We start from the raw sequence: 22428 nt of genomic DNA, 5'->3' as shown, positions 1-22428 counted from the left end.
AAGCTGGAGAGTATTTATGAAATCAAAATGATTCCAAAGATTCCCACGTTGGAGTTTGTGAGACTCCATTCTGAGATTCAGCCATTGTATTGCCTTTTATAAATTATCACTTTTGTTATGATTAAGGCAGTAGGCAAGCATTTTATGTATCATACAATTTTTCATGCAGTTCTCATAACTCCTATCATTCACATTCTATAAGTACATATACATTTATAAGTGAGAAAACAGCTTTTACAAATGTAAGTAAATGATTTAAGTTCATTCAGAAAATTAGTGGCAAAGCTAGCAATCAATCTCAGCTTTTAATCAGGGCCTTGACCTACCACAAATAATGACACAGAATAGGCACTATGCCCTTTGCTGCCCCTGAATATCCTCTATCCTGCTCTCCACTGGCTTCTTCTAGCCCTTTTGGAATTTAGCTTGTGTATGATCCATCATAATTTCTCTAGCTCCATCCACATACTGATCTTTCAATTTAATTCCCATTACAAATTAGTGATTTATTTCTCTGTTTGTAGGTTTAAATTCCTTGGTGCAGGGAGAAACTGTTTATCTCTACGCATATATGGAATCAAGCTACACAGTTATAAATGTTCACCACTCTAAGGACTGGCTGCTTTCAGGTCAGGTGCCCATCTCCAACTGATTTAAAGTTCCTAGAAAGACAGGATAGGCCAATCTGAGGCTCCATATGGGACAGCTTTCCTTAGAAGATAGTGTGGATGAAGCAATAGTAGAAAGATTTCTACTATAACAAATGTGTAGAAGGTGAAGCCAGTGAAGTTAAAAAAGGCCCACCGTAGACTAAAAGGAGAAGAGATCACACAATAGAGGCCTAAAAATATTTACAGATTGGCTAGAATAAGTCAGTACAAGAAATTAATTAAAAAATAAAATTAGAACCAGTAGAAAGATAGAAAATGGCATCAAGGAGTTCTGTGATGAAGAGAATTTGAAAAGAGAGAATGTATTTCCCATTGACAAATGTTTATAATATTAATTTGTTATATATGCACACATACACACAATTCTTTTCTACCACACTAGGAAAATACATGAATATATGAGGAACAAGCTCAGTTTTTCCTATATTCTCACAACATGAAATGCTTCTATAACCTCAAATGTGGGAGAGGCACAAAGGGAGCTGGTGATGTCCCACGCATACCAAGCAAGCAGTCCTTCGGCAGTGAACACCATCAGGATGTCCTCTAATTCAATTCAATTTGGACACTATCTACCTGGAGGCAGTGTCAGATCCCACAGGTTGAGGGCTCAGTCCGCAAGACTGTTTCCATTTCTGTGGTCTTTTGGTAGCTGCAGTTTGTTTCACCTGTGCTCTGACCAACCAGCTATTAATCAGCATTCCTAGAGCCATTCCTTGGGTTCTATTAACTTGCTAGAGTGGCCCATAGAACTCTCAGAATACTTTACTTGTATTTACCAGTTCATTATAAAGTGAAGATACAGAGAAAGAGATGCACCGGGTAAGGCATGTGGGGAAGGGCACAGAGCTTCCATGCCCTATCCAGGAGCGCTGTCCTCTAGGAATTCCATATGTTCAGCTCTCTGGAAGACCCTTTGAACCTTGTCTTTTTGGATTTTTTTGTTTTGTTTTTATGGAAGCTACATTACACAGGCTTGATTAGGTAAATTATTGTCCATTATTAGTCATTTAAACTTCTGTCATTTTTCCTTCCCAGGCGGTTGTGGTACAGGACTGACTGTTCCAATGCTCTAATCATGGATTAGTCTTGCAGTGACCAAGCCTCATCCTGAAGTTACCTAGCAGCAGCCATCCACCCATCAACTCATTAACATCCAGAAAGACATTTAGCACTTTGGAGAATCCTGGGGTTTTAGGAGTTGTACCCAAGAAACCAGATGGTGAGCAAATATGTAATTTACAATATATTTGCTTCTGTAATTTGAGGGACACAGGTTTGGTCAAAAACACATTCTTGGGGCCAGGGATTTAGCTTAGTGGCTCTGCCGCCTGCCTTGCAAGTGCAAGGTCCGGAGTTCGATCCCCAGTACCAAAAACAAAAAACCAAACAAACACATTTTTGTTGCTCTCACAACAGATGCAAACAAATGTTAGTAATCATAAAAACTGATGCATAACTTTAATTATGAGATGTTACAGGGAAGAAATGTGTATGGTAATCATGACCACAGAAAAAAGGGGCATTGAGACTGTAAAAAGAGAAAAGATGTATTAGAATTGATTCCTGAGCTGGGCACAGTGGCAAACTCCTGTAGTGCTAGCTCCTCTGAAAAAGGCAAGAAAATTGTTTGAGCTCAGGACTTCTAGGCTGTAGACTGCCCACATTAAGTGTGGCATTAATAGAGTAACCTCCAGAAGAAGGGGACTGCCAGGTTGCCTAAGGAAGGATGGGCCAGCTCCCATCAGGAATGGAGCTGGTCCCAATTGATGCCTGAGCTGAGACAGAAGAACAAGAATTAATTAGGTGAAAGAAGACAGAAAAGAATTGCAGGTAGAGAGATCAAAATGGGTAAAATGCATTTGGCAAGAGAGTACATGATGACTGCTAAAATCTCCACTGGAATGAGTGGAAGCAGAGAGGGAGCAGGGATTGACCAGATAGAGGCAATACCAGAGCAGCTCCAGTTTGTACTCCAGAGCAGTAGATAGGACACTGGACTGCAAAACCTTGACGATCAAGTTCACAAGTTTCTTGTGTTGTTGCCATATGTGTTACCATGTTTCACATGGCCAGATGACTCTCTTGGCTGCAATATGCAGAGAAGATTAAAGAGCATATATATTAGCTTGTGGTTGGTGTGACAAATACCTAAGAAAATCAACTTAAAGGAGGAAATATTTATTTTAGCTCATGGTTCCAGAGGTTCAGTCCATGCTCATCTGACTCCATTGTGGTGGGCCTGTGGCAAGGCAAAGCAGCATGATGGGCAATACATCATAGAGTAAAGCTGTTGATCTGATAACAGGCACAAGCAAACAGTGAGGGGAGTACAGGGAACAAAGTATACCCTTCAAGGGCATATCCCCAGTGACTTACTTCTTCCAACTAAGTTTCCTAAAGTTTTTCCTAAAGTTTCCACTATTTTCCAATAGCTTACTAGGTTATAAATCCTTCTGATAATGAAATTAGAGCCTTCATGATGTAATCCCATCCCAAATGCCCCAATCCAAAATGCCCCCTCTCAAATACCCCACTTCTTACCACTGCTACAATGATGACCAACCTTTCAACACATGGGTGTGGGGAGACGTTTTAGATTCAAAGTGTAACAGTGGCATTATGCACAATTATCTATATTTCAGTTTACAAAGTCCACATTCATGCTGGTTTAAGAGAAAATATAGTTCATTGGTCTAAAATTATAAACTGTGTCCAAGAACAGATATTCAGACATTAGGATCCACTTGCTTAGAGCTGTTTTCAGGACTATATCTCTGTGTGTCCAAGATCTGTTCTCCACTGTGTTCACTTTATTTTTAAGTAAAATCTTCCCTCATAGTTGGCATTCTAGAACCAAAAATATCATATATTATTACCACAGCAGAAAGAGGACCTCCTTTTCCTCTAGTTCCAGCACTGGCACTTCTTGAATAGCTTTGGTCCCCTGCCCATTAATGAAACAATCCTTCTTATAGAGGAAACCTATTGATTTTTGTGTGTTGACCTTGTAACCAGCTACTTGACTGAATTTGGTTATTAAGTCTAGAAGACTTTTGTTGGAGTTCTTGGGGTCTTCTATATACAGTATCATGTCATCTGCAAATAACGACAATTTGACTTCTTCATTTCCTATCTTTATTCCTTTTATTTCTTTCTCTTGTCCAATTCGTGGAGTATTACCCAGCCATAAAAATGAGAAAGTAGAGACATTTATAGCTAAATGGATGCACACTGAGGCTATACTCTTAAGTGAAATAAACAGGACACTTATGTATAAATACCGAATAGTTTCTCTGGTGTGACAAACTGAAAGTGTAAACAAGGACTAAAATGTATAATAGATAATGTGAAATAGGAAGAAAAGGGGCAAAGGGGAAGGAAGTGGGAGGGGTAGGGGAAAGGAAAGAAGGGTATAGAATTAATATGAGAAAACGGAAAAATAGGAACAAAATTTTTGTAAATAGGGAGGACTGGAGGGGTTGAAGGGAGGGCTGGGCAAGGGTGAAAAATAAGAACCAAGAGAGAATATGTAAAGGTGCAAATTTCCAATGGTGAATGTCATTATATTGTATACCTAAAATGTACCAATGATTAGAATGAATAATCAATAAGGCAAAATAGGAAGAAAATGTCCAAAGGGGTAGGGGTAGTGGGAGGGGCAGGGGAAAGGAAAGAAGGGAAAGGAAAAATGATGAGAAATGGAAAAAATGGAAATAAAGTCTTTGTAAATAGGGAAGGGTGGAGGGGGTGAAGGGAGGGCTAGGAATGGGGAAAAAATAAGAACCAAGATGCATCATGTAAAGGTACAATTCCCAATGAGAAATGTAATTGTGTTGTATACCTAAAATGTACCAATAAAAGAATTTTTTTAAAAAAAGAAAAAGAAACAATCCTTATGCCCACAGAAGAGGATGTACTTATGCTCAGAGCTCAACCGCTGCTCACTTCTAGAGCCAGGTTGTTCTGTCAATTCCACCTGGACAACATTACCTGAGAAGAGGAAGTGGACAGCTCCCATAGGAAAACCTTATGCTGTAACCAGAAGTAGAAGACCTAGAGCAATAGTAACAGTAAAGAAGATACTTTGGTACTAAGAAGATATTAGATATTGTGGTAGATTAAATATGAATACAAATTTCTTACTGCTTTCTCCACCGAACAGTGGAGTTTTATTTGCTTCACTTTGATTCTGGGCTGGCTTTAGTAACTTGTTTGATGAAAAGAATCTAGCAGAAGAAATATTCTGGGACTTCCACTACTAAATCACGAGAAGCCTTGCAATTTCTGTCTGAAATGTCCAAGCACATTTTCTGTAAAGAAATTCAAATAGCTACTCGTGGGCTTTGGAAAAAATATTAAACTCTTTAAGCCTCAGCTTACTTATTTACACAATGATAAGCACTCAATAACTGTCAGCTACTGCCTAATTATTATTCTCTCCTTAATCTGTATTGAAGTGAATTCAGTAATATAGGGATAGAATTTGTCTTACTTTCCCTTTTATGAAGGATTATTTTATAAGATTTCAAAACTAATAATGTTAGCATCCGCTATTTATAATCTTATTATTGGCTAAATCACTAATCAACTAAAATATTTCTAATAGAAAGTCTTACAAGAAATAAATTTGATGTTCTATGACTTTGGGGTCAATGTAGGAACATTCAGTGGTGATATTTCCAGAAGTTGCTTTTCAAGCAGGGCTTTTCTGAAGTTACAAATAGCTGCACACTAATATCACTCCCAGAAATACCACCTCTGCAATTTGGAGAATTGAATTATTGTTATAATTTAGTAACTGTTATAACTGCAAAGACAGAATTTCAGGAAATACACTCTCAGATTAAGTATATCTAAAAATGCCACAATAAAGAGGAATTTATGCATATTATATAGTCACTGGTTTTATCTTACATGCATCTTTCAAATGAGAGGAAACAGTAAATCAAACCCTGACTGACATACCAACTTACTTCCAAGTAGCATTTACCAATGTCCATGTTCTCACTGCTCTGACTTTTTGTATGTCACTTAGTGAGCTTGGATTACTCAGGCATGAGTGGGAAAAAGATTCTTTCTCTCAGTTCTTGGGAACATCCTTCCATCAGGTGCAGATGAGGAGGGGAATATTGTCCTAGTTGCTTGAGGAAATTTCACCATCTGTTGGTTGCATGTGCTTCATCAACTGAAGTGACCCGGTCTGATACAAACTCAGAGGCAGCCCGACTGTTCACTCCAGGAAAAATTCTCTTTTTACTTGGAGCTTTTGTCAGTTCCACTGCCAAACACCAACTTTCTTGAAGTAAACAAAACTTGCGTCTGAGCCACTGGTGCACCAGTTTCCAAACACTTACCTACAATGTATCCCTGACTACAAAAGATGTCCTAGGCTAAGCCATACTACATAAGCATCAGCCTTCAAATGTTAGCACACTGGAAGTAGGATTAATTGATCCACATGGGACAGAATATTGTTAATTGTACATTATATTAAATTAAGATCACTGCAAAAGCTCTAAATATTTTGAATCACTAAAATATTCATTGAGAACACAAACACTTTAAAATCATTAGCAGTTATTGATGGATTTGAAGGAAAAGGTATTTTCTGTCACTTGACTTAAAAGTTGTTATATTTTCTCCTTAACTTTATTAAATGGAACAGAATATGGTTATGTTTTAAAATTAACATTTATATACCCCAATATTTGAAAAGATTTTCCTTTTGATCATACTAAGAACAAATTTCCAACGCCTATATAGAAATATCAAAAGAAGAAAATGTACCTAACACAGTATCTAACACAAGTGACTCAAACTTGTATAGCAACCGTGTTTGAATCTCTATCATACCTCCTGACTTCTCTTCACCTAAAGTCCTTATACTTCCAAATCATATAAAGACTATGTGCTAAATGTTAGCATTCCGTATCAGATCATGACCGTGGCCATCATAAAATTTTTTACTTCATTCCTTCTCTCTCCTTTATGGAATGATTTAGATCCCTTTAAGCCTGATTACAAGACAAGCAGATGAAAAACAGGGAAAAGGAGAAACCTTCCTGAGAACAGTAGTATGCCAAGCTCTCACAGTCTGTGTGCTTTATTAATATACATAGCCATGAACCCTTAGCAATTTTAAACTAGCATATAGATTAGAGGGTAAAAGGATCTATACTTGGTCCCTGTTTATAGCTATTTTTGATGGTTCTGGGAGATATCATTTTTATTTCTCTCAGTGGTAAGATTATCCCAATGACTACCAATCCTAATTTTTCACTTAATTATGCTATTTTTCATCTCAAACCTTTCTGGAAGTGTTCTACAAAGGTAATGAATAATAAAAGACACATGTCATGTCCATTTCACACACACACATGCATATACATAATATGATCAATAAATTTTTAAATTTTTAATTGTAAAAAGAGGAAGACAATCTGCTTCACTTTACCATTGTTTGTGTACATTTTCTTATGCTGGCACTCTAACAATACCCAAAAAAAACCTAAAATGACAATATTAGTATATTAATATGTCAAGATATTTTTGTCAGGTAGAAACAGTAAGTCTTAACTCATGATTCTTAAACTATTGTAGATAGTAAAATGATGTGATATTGGATGACCTTTTTGCTGAAACATGTGTTACTGTCCTGAATAGTTTTTACTTTGAATTTACACACACAATTTGACATTATATGGAACAGTATTAAATAAAGGAAAATGTTTTCATTTAGTGGCATCCCTTGAAATATATTTTTAAATGGAAATATTATATTTTCATTTGTGACATCAGCAGGACCTGAATCACGTCCATAAGATGACAGACACTCAGATTTGTCTACAAAGCCACCTCTATATTTTTGATCCAGCTTTAAAAAGATCATGTTTAATAACTGCTAATTCCATAGAAGTTTTCTAAAAAGTCAAGAACCAAAATATCTCTTTTGGTAAACAATTTTATTTATGGTGGAATTTCCAAAATTTCTTATATCTTGAAATTATCCACAAAGTACTATTTAGTGCTTACATTAGAAAGATGCATTTCTTATAAGAAAAGATCAAAATGTATACCACTAGGCAGTATTAATATATTTTTATTTAATACAATATAACAAAAAAATTAAAGAAAAAAGTAAATGTTAAATATATTTAAAATTCCCTGTAACTGATGCTCAGATGTTAAAATGTTTTAAAGAAAAGAAAATATCTAAATATCAGAGACAATATTTTGATGAACAATATTTATAAAAAATATATAAGTTAAACATTGCAACAGGTTACCTTCAATAAATTGTCTATCAGAAGTAACATTTTTGGAACTTTGTATTTAAAGCAAAGTAGGCAAAGATGAAGATAAAGAAATGAAAAGGAGGAGACAGAAGAGAAAGTATTAATTGTAACAGTGACTTTTAGTTAAATATACTTTCTTATAAAGTGGCAAGGTAGTATTTACAAATTTACAATGAAAAAGGACTGTTATTTACAGGTTGTCTGCACATCGGGCCTCCTTTCTCCTTGTAGAAGGCCTTCCTGGCAGAAGTGATCTAGGCTGGACATTAGTTCATAGCACATGATACACAAGCCTGGTACTGGAGGCTCCTGGAGTTACAGGCTGTGGATCCGTGCTGGTGACTGGAGAGAGGGAGGCTGGCTCCTGGAGAGGCAGCCCTGGATGCTCTGAAGAGGTGATGCGATCCACTATGCTGGACAAGCAATCCAAACTGGATAGGGAGCTTTTGTCTGTGGCGTATACTAATGATACAAGGAGAAAAGCATTACAAGAAATTATCCCCAGATAGATGAGCTTGTTTGCCCCTTAAACTGTAGGTCAGCTCTTTTGACACCAGAGGTCAGGGGACCACAGAAAGCCTGATGTAGAAGTCACAGCAAATATCAGCAATTCCCAAGGGCGGAGGAGGGCGGTGTGGTAGCCCTTGGTAATATTTCAAGCCAAAATTGTGTGTGTGTGTGTGTGTGTGTGTGTGTGTGTGTGTGTGATGGGGATTTGGAGCAAAATATGTGTGTTTTACTCTGAAGTTTCCTCATAAAAATCATCACTTTTACTCTTTTCCCCAACCCTACCTGAAGAAGATTTCAATTTGATAACAGCGAATTATTATGCTCAATTGGTCTTTAAATGCTTCTCAAGTCATCACTTCTTACCATTTGATACATCAGGACAGTAGACGCTGTCAAAACTGCTGTTCTTTCTGGACCAGATGGGACTATTGCATTCAGGCTACAAGACACCAAAGAAATTTGTTTTCAGGTCTTGGCATAAGATGTTCTGACCTATGTCAAGGCCAAGCTTGTCCACCAGCTCCTTCAACTGAACACTCTCTCTCACGTTCACTGCCTTGATTTGGGACTGGTTATTCCTCTCCAAATTGCCAGGGCACTGAGGTCACCCCCTCTGCTCAAAGAGCAGAACAGCAGCAAAGGGAAGGGGGTGGAATTCAACAGCAATGTGCACTGGGTTAACCATGCAAAATGGATTGGAGTACAAGGAAGCTACACTAATTCTAAGGGAGAATATTTTCCCAGAGCAAAAACACATTAAATCCTGGCAGCACTGGGGTAAACGCCCTCTGAAAAGAATGTATGAACATCTCCTCACAGCCAGGCCACAGCGGAGCAGGACCACACTCCGGCCATGCTATATTTTTGAGTCTTCAGTAAGTTATGAAAGTTGGGGCCTGGTAACCCTTAGATGCTGATGTATGCCAGGGTCCATTGGTGGTAGATTTTGGAAATAAGCTTAATAAGGGAGAAAGCAACTGATCGCTCACTGGCAGTCAGCTCTCCCTCTTGCCAACCCTTTCTTACAATGTGCATCTAGAATCTGGTGAGGAAGTCAAAGCTAAAATCTCCTTCAACAGTCGTTTCCTGACACCTTTCTAGATTGAGGATACCTTTCTTCTCTTAAAACAACTCAGCAAGTGCCGCCATCCCACTACACCTGCTTTACAGGGGGTTTTAGGAGTTTTATTTCTAAGACTGTGGTAGCGGAGAGTGGGTGCCAGCGCCCTGGCTTACCATGCCGTCGGAGCAGTTGGAGGTGGGGCTGGTGGGCTCTGAGCAGCTTTGGCCCGGCAGGCTGTAGTAGTTCTCCACCTGCTCCCGCAGCAGCTCCTGCAGGCTCTCGATGTAGCGGATGGCGTTCCTGAGGATCTCCACCTTGGGGAGCCTCTGGTTAGGGTTGGTCGTGGTGCACCTCTTGAGCGTCTCGAAAGCCTGGTTGACCTTCTTCAGGCGTCTCCGCTCGCGCATGGTGGCCGCCTTCCGCCTGTCTATCGTGGTGGACTTCCTCTTACACGCCTTGCAGGCCCACATGAGGCAGTGGCCGGCCTGGTGGTGGCCCGTGGGCGCTCGCACGTGCTCGTCCTCATCCGAGCCCTGCAGCTCCGCTTTGTGCACCCCGAAGGCGGCCACTCGGGGCTCAAACTCGTCCCCAAACTCACCCTCGGGGGACGGGATGCAGGAGCCGTCGTAAAAGTACTGAGAAGGTGAGAACTGGCAGCCGTCCATCATGTCCATCCCGCGGAGGGACAGGCAGCACCCGGGCCGCCGCGGGGGAGAGGAGGGAGAAACTGGAACGGGCTGCGGCGGGCGGGCGAGGCCGGGGCGGGAGCCGGGTTAGTTTCTCCGGTAATTAGCGAGGGCAGACGCTGGTCGGCCTGGGTCGCCGGCTGGGGTTGGGGCTCTTTATATCTTCTTGGGGTGGGGGAGGGAGGCCGGCCCCAGTGGCCGGGAACTATTAGCATATCGCACCGCAACTCCCGCGGGGGCTGTCTGCCGGAACCTCAGCCTTTCCTCTGGAGACCGTCTGTCTGCTGTTTACTGGGCCTGCAGATGCAAATGGTTTTACTCCGTTTCTACCAGGCCGGGATGGTTCTCCAACCTGTTCACTGGCACACTCTAGATATCCTAATCCAGGGGGTCGTTTAAAGAGTGGAACAAACATGCACCTTGCGGCAATTACTCACGTTAAAAGAATAGCAATAATTATTACGATTATGATGATGATGATGATGATGATGATTACTCTCCACTATCAGCTGACACAGTCTCTCAAAGTTGCACCTGAAAGGTCACTTTGTTCTTAGAGGAGGTTATGTCTCTTTTTCACGAAATTTGTCTCAGGAGGCTTTTGCTTTTTCACTCTGTGGGCTAGAAAATGGTTGTGAAAGAGTTTGAAGTGACACTTTCAGCGGGAAGCGAATCTACAGTTTGTTAAAATCTATCTTGTATAGATGGCCATGCGTAGAGTTCTGATGAGACGGTCATTTCATAGGCTGTAGCTTACTAGGGCTGGGTGGGAAGCTTTCTTTTCCTAAGATGGGGCTCCTTGCATTTGTGATCCTCTAAAAGGAGGAGGGCTCAGGAGGCCCAGGTGCCAGGGAACACTCCTCCCTGCTTCCTTCCTAGCTCTGCCCGACAGCCGGTATTTGCTGAGTACCTCCTGCTTGGAGTCAGGCCTCTGCTAGACTCTGAGTCCCCCAAGCTCCCCGTGGAAAGTGTCTCTAAAAGTGTCCATGGAAGAAGTCCAATTTTAAATTGCAAACTTCTTTTCCAGTCTCCTTTCTCCCACTTTCTCTGCCCCACCCTACTGTTTCTACAGACTAAACAGCCAAGCTGGGCTTTGGGATCGCTAATTTTCTGCTTTCAGGCAAACTAACACCGTTACAGATGCATCCCAGCTGCTGGCACAGCATCCTGGGCCAGTGTAAAATTTCCAATTCTTCCAACCCAGAGTGACTTCACACACGTCAGTGGCAAAAGCCTTCCAGAAAGGCAATTTCAGCAGGGTCTTGAAACTTTGGTGGGTAGCAGGGAAGAGAGGGCTTCCATTGAAGTAAAAAGAGTTTATCAATCACCTTTTACAAATTCTCCTCCACCCTTAACCCAATTTCAGATTTTGGAGTGGGGGGGGTGCTGTTTATATTTAGGAAAAACAATTACTTATGTTCTATACAAACATTCTGGGATTTAGGACTAGGGCTTGTGACTCCATTGAAAGAAAAAGGAGAATTCTCAATTCTGCCTGGCTCATCAAATTTAGTAAGTGTCCTGGAATGTTATTTGGGAAGAGAAGGAGATGTATTTGTGCTCCTATTTTGCAAAATCACCTCCCCTGTTGGCTGATCTGGCATCTGCAGGGGCACAAGTAGCTGGAACTTTTCCTAGGTGAAATTATTTGGAAGTGAAGGTCCAGAAAACCAGCGGTAGAAGAGTGACAGTGTCAGTCTTTAAAAGTTGCTAACCAAGCCTGCGTTCCCTGCTCTGCCCGCATTCTCTCTCTCTTCTATCCCCTCTAGACCCTTCATCCCCAAGAAAGATTTCCCTTGAAAATCAGACTCCCTCTCACATGGAGGGGCTGCTTAATGGTCTGTACCTTATTTAGGCTTATTGGTCAGTATATGCCTTTGAAATGAATACAATACCCAGGGGTACACCAGAAAAAAGTAAAGTCCCTGGAGGACTCACGTTCCTCCAGCACACTGGTGGAAGTATTTGAATGCATAGCACATTGTTACCTCTGAAATGCAATAGTGGGGAGATACCTTCATCCAGAAATCCTCAGCCAAGTCCCACAGGTTCTAGTCTGCAACCATATGACCACTTTTTCTTCCTGTGTAGTGTATTATAGCACATCCAAAGCAGATAAAACAGAGTTGTGATTTGGACACATATGAACTTGGCCCTTGAAGTGGAAGACAGAGGTTATGCTTCTGTCTGCCTTTCAGCTAATTCCTGAAAGCATTTAAGGTGGTTTGTACCCAGTGCCTTCAGCATGGGTGTATGTCGCCAACAATTATTGAGAGTTTTCTATTTCCCAAACACTGTTCTTAACCTGTTTCATGTATTTATTCAATTAATCTTCCAAGGACCCTCTGTAGGAACTATAATTGGGCCGAATTTTTTAAAAGAGAGTAAACCAAACTCTAGAGCTTGGGTAATTCGTCCCAGGTCACACTGGATTATTGAAAACTAGGCACATCATCCTTAGAGATCGTGCTCTTAGAGGTGATTTTGTTGTTTTCTTCAATCAATTCAGACTCTGCGCTTTGAGGCAGAGCAGAAACTCACAAGAAGCTGAATCCTGGACATTTTGCCCTCAGCTCCTGTCCCTGGGAAGACACTGTCACTCAGGAGCAGTAGTTCTCAGAGGGTAGGGCTGTCTTTGGTAAGGTGATCTCAAAACAAATTTACCAGAGTGCCTGGGGCCAGTGGAACTAAAGAAGCCAAGAAAACACAAGCGCCTAGAGGCTTAATGAGACCAGCCAGGGCCAGGAGGGGGGACAGGGTCCTGGGTGGAGGGCCCTTGGGACTTGAGTGCTGAAAGTAGCCTCTCTGGGCAGCAAAGTAAAACATGAGACAAATTTTTAAACTTTTGTTGGGGACTAGTGAAGAAAGAATTCAAAAAACAAGAAACAGTACAAAAGAAGGAAGGAAACCTGCGCCTCAAAGATGACAGAGGACCCCAATTCAGGAGTCCTTACTCTTTTTCTCAGGAGAAAGCTTGAGAGAAAAGATGGAGAACTGGCAGAGCCACATGGAGAAAACATTTTTGAATGGAGAAACTGAACAAAGAAGCACAGGAAAAATTAAAATTTGCTTTTAAAAAGATGAACTAGTTGCCAGTGTGCCGTTTTACTCACCACACTAGATTGGATTTTGTGCCTTAAAATATGTTTTGCTTCCCACTATTCATTCAGAGAAGTGAATTTCTTACATACAGAGAAAATTCACATTAATTTAATATGTAAACAGGTTGTTAGAAATGATATTCCAATGCTGCTAGGAAAGCCTCATCTCATAGTAAACAGATGAGGGAAAGAAAACAGCCACACCCAGACTACTTACATTTTCAATATTTACATTCTGGTCAAGAACAGATATGTGTTTAATTTTCTAACAGCTTAGACTTATATTTTTCAACTGCAATGACCTTTAAGTCATCATCAACTTTTTCTTTTAACAGAACCTATGTTGATTTAACCATTATGACAACACAACACAATAAAACTAGTGTCGGTGGACAGGTCACATCAGCAAAATGATGCACATCACTCTTTGCCGTATACTTTGCCCACCCTAAGAATTCTGTATTACTGAAAATGCTGTATGCTTCTCTTGGAGAAACCAAATGCACATAGAGTGATTAACCTATTTCAATTCACTACCCCTACCTGCAGACCCTTACCAACTTCTACACAATGAGAGTTATTCTTGAGAGTTTTGCGTATTATAGATGACTTCACAATGTGCTAAATTTCAAACTGCCATTAGCTTCGGGAACTGGGCACACCTAAGTAAACAAATTAGTACCTGCCAGAGCTGCTGGAAGAATTTGTGGAAAAGACAGCTGAGGAAGACATTGGCCTCTGCTTGAATTCAGAGACTTCCAAGAGAGATCAAAGGACTAAGTAAGGACATTTAGCAGCCTTGAGAGTACAGAAAGTAGCAGGTTCTTACAGCATTATCTTTGTTCCAGCACATGGCATAGCCATTGCTTCTTACAGAGTGACTCTGAACTAGGCTTGCAAAACAATTGCTATTAGCACACAGACTCCTCTAGGACCAAGGATCCTTTTTTGTGTAAGTGTAATTAGTTTGAGGGAATGACTGGAGAGACCAATGGGAGAAAATACCAAATTATTGCTAATTTACTAATGCACTGGATTAAGCAGTGAGATATTCAAAGTAAAGCATTAAAAAAATCTTCCAGGTATAGTGGTTTGGGGGGGGAGGCTTTGAAATGAAGAAAGGGGATAGCAGAAATGGTAAACTCTTCCAAATTTAAGTAAGTAATATCTTAATAAGGATAAGGTCACTTTTAGTATTCCAAGTTTTCTTTGCCAGTGCCAAGAGCAGTTGAGAACACTGAATTTCTGCATTCTCCCAACCCTAAAAGCATATGAATGAGTATGGGAGAGAAGTGAGACCTTCTGCCATAGTGGATTTCCACAATGTCCAGAATTGGAATTTAATTTCTGTGTATGGCAATTAAAGTTAGTTTGAAAAAGCTGACACTTGATGTTCCACAAATTATTTCTATAATAATATAACAGAAAACAACCCATTATTTTATACTTGAAAACTTTATACAAAGCTCTGGAAAGAGGCTTGGATTCAATCCCAAACTGTTTATCTTTACCAGGTTATTATGTCTTGATTTTCTGCTTCCCCAGCCTTATTTGTTTTGGCTTTGGCCTTGGTAAAGATTATCATCATTAATATCAAACAAAAACAATTTAATTGCAAACACACCAAGAATTTCATTGGAAAGTCCAGTATGTCAGCAGCTACAGCAGGGGAGGTCACATGAAGTCTTTGGGAAATATTTGCTCTATTTAATGAAGAGACTTCCATAGGCAAACTTATTCCAAACAATTTCTCAAGTTACCTAGCTAAGAAAGATAGAGAGGATTTGGTTTACAAAGACTGAATAAAATCCATCAACAAGTAGTCCATGAACGGATAAAAATGTCCTGCTGCTGTACAATTTATAATACAAATCTTACTATACATATAAATACAATCATAAAGAAAATGAATGTAACCTAGTCAATTATGATGTATTATTTTAGTTGTGTAATAAATTTGATTTCAAAAATATAGGTGTATATATACATTTTAGGGCAAATTCTTACTTATTCTCAGGAAAAAAATCCATAGATATATAATATGCATGGTTAACGGGGGATACACACCATTCAGATATAGTCACACACATCTTGGTTGGATAATTTGGTTGGTAAATAGTTTCTCATTTATTTCTCAGAGAAAGATATTCTAATTTGGAGTTCAGTAGCTAACCACTGTGGGGAAAGAGCTTTTGGGAAACAATAGTCAAAGTGAGCCAAATTATTCTACAGACCATAAAATGTGCCTACGTTCCCAAGGCTACTCTTCCAGAGTGCATGGCAGTTGAGAGCAGAAGCTTGCAGCCATTGATAATTGCCTGGCTCTGAGATCTGGCTTTCTACTTAGCAGATGGTGGGACCACTCTATTCCAAGGAATCCTCTTCTCTAAAGTAGAAGTAGTAACAGTACCTCTCTTGGTGGTTGTTTTAGGATTATGAGTTAATACAAAACCCACTAAAAATGTGTCATTCACACTGCTGCTGTTCTCCTTGTAAATATTTTTCCCAGCCAAAGCCAGCAACGATTGAAGGAATCATGGCTTTTTGTAGAAAAGAAACTTCTCAATGGTTAATTTAGTTTTACTAATGAAAAAATAAAGAGAGTTGGTATCTAGCACTTATTTTGTGCTCTTTTGGCTTCATGTGTGTTATCTCAGTGAATCTTCACCACCCTAAGAATCAGGCTCTATTATCTACCCCATTATTTCATAAATGAGGCAACTTTACTAAGAAGGAACAGTGACTAGTCCAGGGCAACACAATAGCAGCATGAATTTAATCTGGGCAGTCAGCTTCCTGTAAACTCAACAGTTGCATCCACTGAATCTTCCACCTGTCTCTCTCAAGACTTTAAAGGGTATTATATGTCAATGTCCATTTCCTCTATGAATTCGTCTGCATTTTAACAGTAGTTCAGAATGAACAGAATTATCCATATGCCAATTAAGCAAACTACAGGTGGAGCATACCTAATCCAAAAATCCAAATTCTGAAATACTCTGAAATCCAAACATTTGGACTGCTGCCAGAGAACTCAAAATGTTTCAGATTTTGGAGGATTTCAGATTTTGGATTTTTTTTTTGGATTAGAGATGCTTAACCACAAAGTCTATGCAAATATTTAAAAATCTGAAACAATTCTGGTCCCAAGAATTTCAGATACATTACCTCCAGAAAGAGGCATTCTTTTCTGACCAGAGAAAGGGGCAAGATTTAACTGCACACCTGCAGAGGCCTCTGTCTGTGGCACTTTCTGAAACTTCTTCGGGGTCCAATAAAGAATAAGGTCCAGCCCTTTGAGGGTTAGGAAGCAAGGTTGGGCTGCAGAATGCTGAATTCTATTTGATTTGAAGACCGCGGTAGGCTAAAAGAGAAGGGAGAAGTTAAGGAATAGGGGAAGGGAGTGAAGGAACTATTTACAGAATGTAAGAGAAAAGTGGTAATTCAAAAGAAATGGCTTGCTCCTGTCCCCCACCTCCCTTCCCACTGCGTTTCTCGGTGGTCGGTGGTCGTTTCTTCCTGAGGTTACTAGATAAACAAACCTGGCACACGTTGCAAAATCCTCACCGTGGGGAACTCCTGGGGCTTCTAGCCTCTCTGGGGTTTTGCTGTTTGGCCCAGCTAAGAGGTTTCATGTGTGTTGTTGTTGTCTTTTCCCTTCAGCCATTTAACCCTTCCCTGTCTTGAAGTAACTCCTTACCTCAAGAGACAGATTGTTCCCTTCTTTTATCTTTCTATTGGGAAAACAAACCCAAGCCAAGGAGGCCTTGTGGAGGATATTCCAGGCTGCCAGGGACCGGTCTAGTTCAAGAAAACTAGGAGAGGAGGCCAAGGCAGCCCTCTGGTACTCCAGAGCACTCTTGGGAACAGCCTGGAATGTCGAGGGAAACACGAATCTTGACTAACAGAACTGAAAGTCATCTGGGAAAACAAGCAGAGACTTTTGCTTGGGGTTCCTTGTAATACGATTTTGCTAGATTGAACATTCAATTGTTAATCTTGGGTAGTAGATTTTACCCAGACTGCCAAAGTACAGAACAGTAGAACAGAAAAGAAAAGATGCTAACAAAAGAAAAAATACAAATTCCCTCTTCACGCTCAATTCTAAGTGAGAGATCTACGTAAAATACTGAAGTGCTCAGTTTGATTCAGACAAAACAAAGCAACTCATTTTCCTGCCTTTAAATCAGCATGAAAGAGAAGACTCAAATAAACGGGCTTGTGTACTGTCTGAATTAAAATATTTCTCCTCTTTACTGTTGCCCTTAAACATAGTTTCTCAGCTGAATCAAATTAAGGCCAACTTTATTCATATAGAAACTTACTTTTAATATTACAATACCAGGATCCTCACACATTTTATATACAATCTATCATTCCACATTTAAAATATATTTCCAAGGTTTACATAAAAAATGAAAATACTACGATTATTTACAAAAATACATTTAAATATCACTAAGATTCAACTTTCCCACTTTGCTTTAGACAGGAATGAACTTCTTTTGAGTATGGCACAAAAGGATGACCGAAATAAAAGTGGATATATAACAAAACCAAACAACAAAAATAAGGGTGCTAGACCTAAGCCACTCACTGTTCCAAAGAATAAAAACCCAAAGCCAAAAGGCCTTTTTCATTTGAATGTGCACAACAGTTTCTTTGTGAGTATGTCTCTTTCCCTTTCCTAAGCTCTGGAGTCTGGTTCCTAAATATTAATGCAACGTGACCTAATCTAAAGGATTAGGCGAAGGGGTCTTCCGGGCTGGCGCAATTACTTCTCCACCACCTCGTCCAAGCACGGGAGCTTGCGCTCCTCCGAGGAAATACTGTCCACGATCGAAGAAAGGCATCGAAGGCTGCTCGAGGCTGAGGAATCGGTGCTTGCTCCTCCTAAGTACAGAAACAAACACACAGACCGAGCCCTCAGGGAAGACCGGACAGCTCTGCTCCTCCGCGGAGGAGCGATCGCTTCTCTCTCGGGCAGGGCTGGGCCCGGAGCTCACAGCTCGGCGGGCCCCTCGGGCACCTCAGCTCCCTCCCGGGATGCTCTCCGGTTCAGCCCCGGCTCTTTCTTTTACTTTACCTTCCTTAGCAGTTATCACCAGCCCCCTGGAATGATCACTTGGCCACTGGGAGCTGCAGGTGCGCAGGAAATCCGCACCCTCAAGCTGGGGGGAGAACCAAAGCAGAAGATTAAGAGAGAGGCAGAAATTCCGGGGGAAGGGGTGCTTTCTGGGGGTGTCTCCTCTGCTTCCTTGGGCCTGTACTCATTTCCTGCCTATTGCGGAGACCCGGACTTCTTGGGTCACTGGGGGTTCATTAAGTGAGCAGGAGGGCCAGGCGAGAAAGGGGGAGGGAGAAGGGACAAGGCGAGCAGCTGGAGGTTAAGGCCCTAAGAGGAGGCCTTTAATCAGACTTTTCATTCCATGCCCCGGCAGCGTCTGGGCTTACGATTTCTTGCTTGGGCCTGTAGCTGAAGGGGTCCACCCCCAGCTCCTGCATTTTCTCCTGCTGATCCAGCCGGTGCAGCAGGTCCTGCAGTCTTTCAATGTAGGTGATGGCGCTCCGCAGAATCTCCACCTTGGGCAGCCTCTGGTTAGGGTTGGCCACAGTCCTCCGCTTCAGCGCCTCGAAGGCCTCGTTGATTTTCTTGAGCCTTCTCCTCTCGCGCAGAGTGGCGGCTTTCCGCCGGTCGGTGGGGGCAGATTTTCTCTTACAGGTCTTGCAAGCCCAGATGAGACACTGGCCCGGGCAGTGGGGAGGCTGCAGGCCGGGGGGCGCCAGTACGTGTTCTTCTCCACTGCTGTCGCTCCCGGCTTCAGGGGGTATTTGGTCCTGGCAGGGGGACAGGGTACCATCACTCCCTGGATACAAAGGAGAGCCCTCTGCCACTTCTAAGGGCTGCAGAGTAACATTTTCCCCGTCCAAGTAGAAGAAATAGGAGCCAGTTTCGAAAAGGTCCATCATCATGTTCTCCTCCTTGGCCTCTGACTCTATCTGAACTGGGTGATGGGCTCAAAAACCCAGAGGAACCACCCAGATGGCATTTAATTAGTGCAGTGACATAAGGCGACCTAGCTTTATATATAGTAGCTCCTGAAACTCAATCCAACTTTTAGCTGTCATGGAGCATCAGTCTCCCAATGTGATTACAGCCACTGCTCTCTAGAACATGGAGTTTGAAAGAAAACTGAGAAGTGTCACCTCCCAGAGTGATGTGACTGTCTATGTGAGGAACAGGTTAAGAGGAAATACAAAGAGTCGCATAATTTAAACAAAGCCTTGAATGTTTCCATTCAGGACAGTTTAGACAGTAACCTCCTTACAGGACAACCTCAAAACAACTGGGGATTAACACTGTCCCGTTCCCCTCCCCCTGGGCTCATCTGAATTCTAAGTATAGAGTCATGATGAAAGATTTCAAAGGCAATAGCCATTGCTCCAAAATAGCCTGGTTAATATTTGCAGTGTGGTTCAGCTCTTTTCTCTCTTCTGCCTGTCAAAAAGTTGCTATTCCTGTGATTAAAACCATTACAGTCCTTCAAAGGTTATACATGACTTTCATGCTTCAGCCTCAATAGAAGCAGGTAAATCTCTTTCCTCTCTTTTACTAAGGCTGTAGGATGAGTTGGGAGCTGGTGGGGTGGCTGAAGGGTGCTCACCTCACATGTTGCTGTATGAAGTGACTCTGACTTTCTGGATCCTTCTATGGTTACAGTTTCTTTTTCCTGGAGAAGGGCAACCGGAATTTGAATTGTTTCCTTTCATGGTAGAACACAAGAAGGAGATAAGAAGTACAGGCTGAGATAGATGATGGGATGCAATATGTGTAATTACTCCTCTTTAAAAATAGTTGTAGTGATAAGATTCACACCATAGCTACTTGATATATCAGGGTGTACCTGGGGCCACCTCCCAAGTGCTTCTGCTATGTCCCATGCTGTGCACATCAGGAGTTGGGTGCTCCCTAAGTTGTCATTCACATTCTGTTTATTAACTTCGTATAAGTTGTTTGATAGGATTCAGAGGAGAAAGTTAGCAACCAAGGCACAAGCAAGAAAATATGATTTTTTTTTTTTTTTTTTTTTTGGTACCGAGGATCGAACTTGGATCCTTGCGCTTGCACAGCAAGCGGCCAAACCACTGAGCCAAATCCCTGGCCCAAAAATAGGATTTTTGATTGCAGCTTGTCTGTGGTTCAACACACACACACACACACACACACACTCACCCCTAAGTTTTTTTTTTTAATTTAATTTTATTGGTACATTTTAGGTATACAATATAATGACATTCATCATTGGAAATTTGCACCTTTACATGATGTATCTTGGTTCTTATTTTTTCCCCATTTGCCTGCCCTCCCTTCAACCCCTCCACCCCTCCCTATTTACAAAGACTTTGTTTCCATTTTTTCATTTTCTCATATTAATTCCATTCCCTTCTTTCCTTTCCCCTACCCCTCCCACTTCCTTCCCCTTTGCCCTTTTTTTCCTATTTCACATTATCTATTATACCTTTTCACCCCACAGTTTTTGGTAAGCAATGTATTGCAAAAGCAAAGGGCAGGTGCCCTAGTTTCTATCTAGTTTTCTTTGAGTCCTAGCTAGGTTGACTTCTACCTATGTTTCTCTAAGTACCAGGCCTCAGTTTCTTCAGAATAATAGTGGCTGCCTTATAGAGTTTTGGTGAAGATTCAATCAAACAATATGTGAAGCATATAGCTGCTTGATGAATATTATTTATCATTTATTACATAAAACTATTGTCAAGGATAAGACAAATTCTAACGCAGAAAATAAAGCACAGCTGTTGTAGAGATTTTTCTCTCTTTCTTCGGTGGTTGTTTCTTTTCCCTTTTGGTCCCTTTATTTGATTTTATTTCCAGCCCTAGAGCTTTGAAAGGACTCCTGCTGCTGATAAGTTGTCTTTGGGATGGCAGGCAACCTTGGTTTTGGCCTTTGTAGTGAGTGCCTGAAAAACAAGATGGAAAACATCAGGTTTTATTATTCTACCTCAAGCAGTGATGATTATAGACTCTCTTTCCTATGGCTTCATATTTAAAAAATAGAGTGAAGAAAATGTAAGGAACCAACTGTCAGATAATTTAGAAGCTAGTTAAATTTTTACTTCAAGTTGTTTATTCCGAAGTTCATTCTTCACAATCTCTATTGAGCCACAGACTTTGCATATTAAGTTTTGAAATTTTTGGCTGTTGATATGTTTTTGTTACTGTGTAGCCGGTTATTCCTTACCAAGTCTGAGAACTATTCTTACATTTTTGGAATGGGTAGGGAACACAGGGAAGAACAAGATAAGCCAGTACATTTCTTGGTGCTGTTTTATTCCATTTCTACCAGTGACCTGGGTGGCAGAAAACAGATCAAGGGCTTCAATGACTCGGTTTATAATTTAACATATATTGTGGAAAATGAACTTGTGCTTTTAGTAAGACTTTATCCTTTCTCTCATAAATATGAAAAAAATTTGAAGACTTATTTTCGAGCCAGTAGAATTATATAGCATTGCTGTTCAAATTATTAAGATAACAATGACTGAAATTCATTTACTCAACATTTATTTGGTATCTACTAAAGTTAAATTGTTTCCTGGTTGCTCAGAATAATGTAGTAAAGTAATAATCCCTCTCCTCATGGAGTTTGAATTTAGAGGGAGGCGTGACATTGACAAAGACATAAAACATGGAGAATTGGAATATGAAAGGTGTTCAATATAGTTGTTTTTGGCCTTTGGATTCTTAGAAAACCCTAATATCTCAAATCCTTACATTTTAATCCATAAAACTTGTGTAACAAAGATTTCCATACTCTCAAAGTTGTTATAAAGATAAAACTTTTTAAAATATGAAATACTTAAAAATGTAGCACATTTGGGGAGAGTAGAGGCTAAGGAGGAATGAGGACAGGTTGGTCAATGGGCACTAATTTACAGTTAAATAAGAGTAAGAAGTTGCAGTATGCTACTGCACAGTAGGGTGACTACGGATAGCAATAATTTACTGTGTGTTTCCAAAAACTAGAGAAAAGATTTTAAAAGTTTATACCACATAGAAATGAAAAATGTGTGAGGAGATAG

At 40.7% G+C, this 22428-nt stretch overlaps 2 protein-coding genes and 1 long non-coding RNA gene across 5 annotated transcripts in view; 1 reads left to right on the top strand and 2 right to left on the bottom strand.

The window, feature by feature from the left end:
• Positions 1 to 7954: 7954 nt before the first annotated feature.
• Positions 7955 to 10537, bottom strand: Myf5 (myogenic factor 5). The gene is made up of 3 exons (XM_004867519.3): positions 9716 to 10537; positions 8843 to 8918; positions 7955 to 8431 (listed from the first exon to the last, which is right to left on the bottom strand). Exons 1-3 carry the CDS (start codon positions 10214 to 10216, stop codon positions 8241 to 8243), a joined length of 768 nt encoding a protein of 255 aa, XP_004867576.1. The 5' UTR covers positions 10217 to 10537; the 3' UTR covers positions 7955 to 8240.
• A 2881-nt stretch (positions 10538 to 13418) lies between these two features.
• On the bottom strand, positions 13419 to 19394 carry Myf6 (myogenic factor 6). The gene is made up of 3 exons (XM_004867518.3): positions 18784 to 19394; positions 18416 to 18500; positions 13419 to 18222 (listed from the first exon to the last, which is right to left on the bottom strand). Exons 1-3 carry the CDS (start codon positions 19300 to 19302, stop codon positions 18104 to 18106), a joined length of 723 nt encoding a protein of 240 aa, XP_004867575.1. The 5' UTR covers positions 19303 to 19394; the 3' UTR covers positions 13419 to 18103.
• A 398-nt stretch (positions 19395 to 19792) lies between these two features.
• LOC110349214 (uncharacterized) overlaps positions 19793 to 22428 on the top strand; it is a 93549-nt gene continuing 90913 nt past the window's right edge. For 2 of the 3 annotated variants that reach the window (XR_015443495.1, XR_015443494.1), the window contains exon 1: positions 19793 to 19919. This is a non-coding gene — a long non-coding RNA (uncharacterized LOC110349214). The remainder of the gene's footprint in view (positions 19920 to 22428) is intronic. The other variant, XR_015443496.1, reaches the window with a different exon arrangement.

Source organism: Heterocephalus glaber, unplaced genomic scaffold (assembly GCF_053883595.1).
Source record: "Heterocephalus glaber isolate CG9 unplaced genomic scaffold, H.glaber_assembly_v1.0 deba00001572, whole genome shotgun sequence".
Taxonomy (NCBI): domain Eukaryota; kingdom Metazoa; phylum Chordata; class Mammalia; order Rodentia; family Bathyergidae; genus Heterocephalus; species Heterocephalus glaber.
The sequence above is the reverse complement of the archived record's forward strand: the minus strand, read 5'-3'. Positions and strand labels throughout refer to the sequence as shown.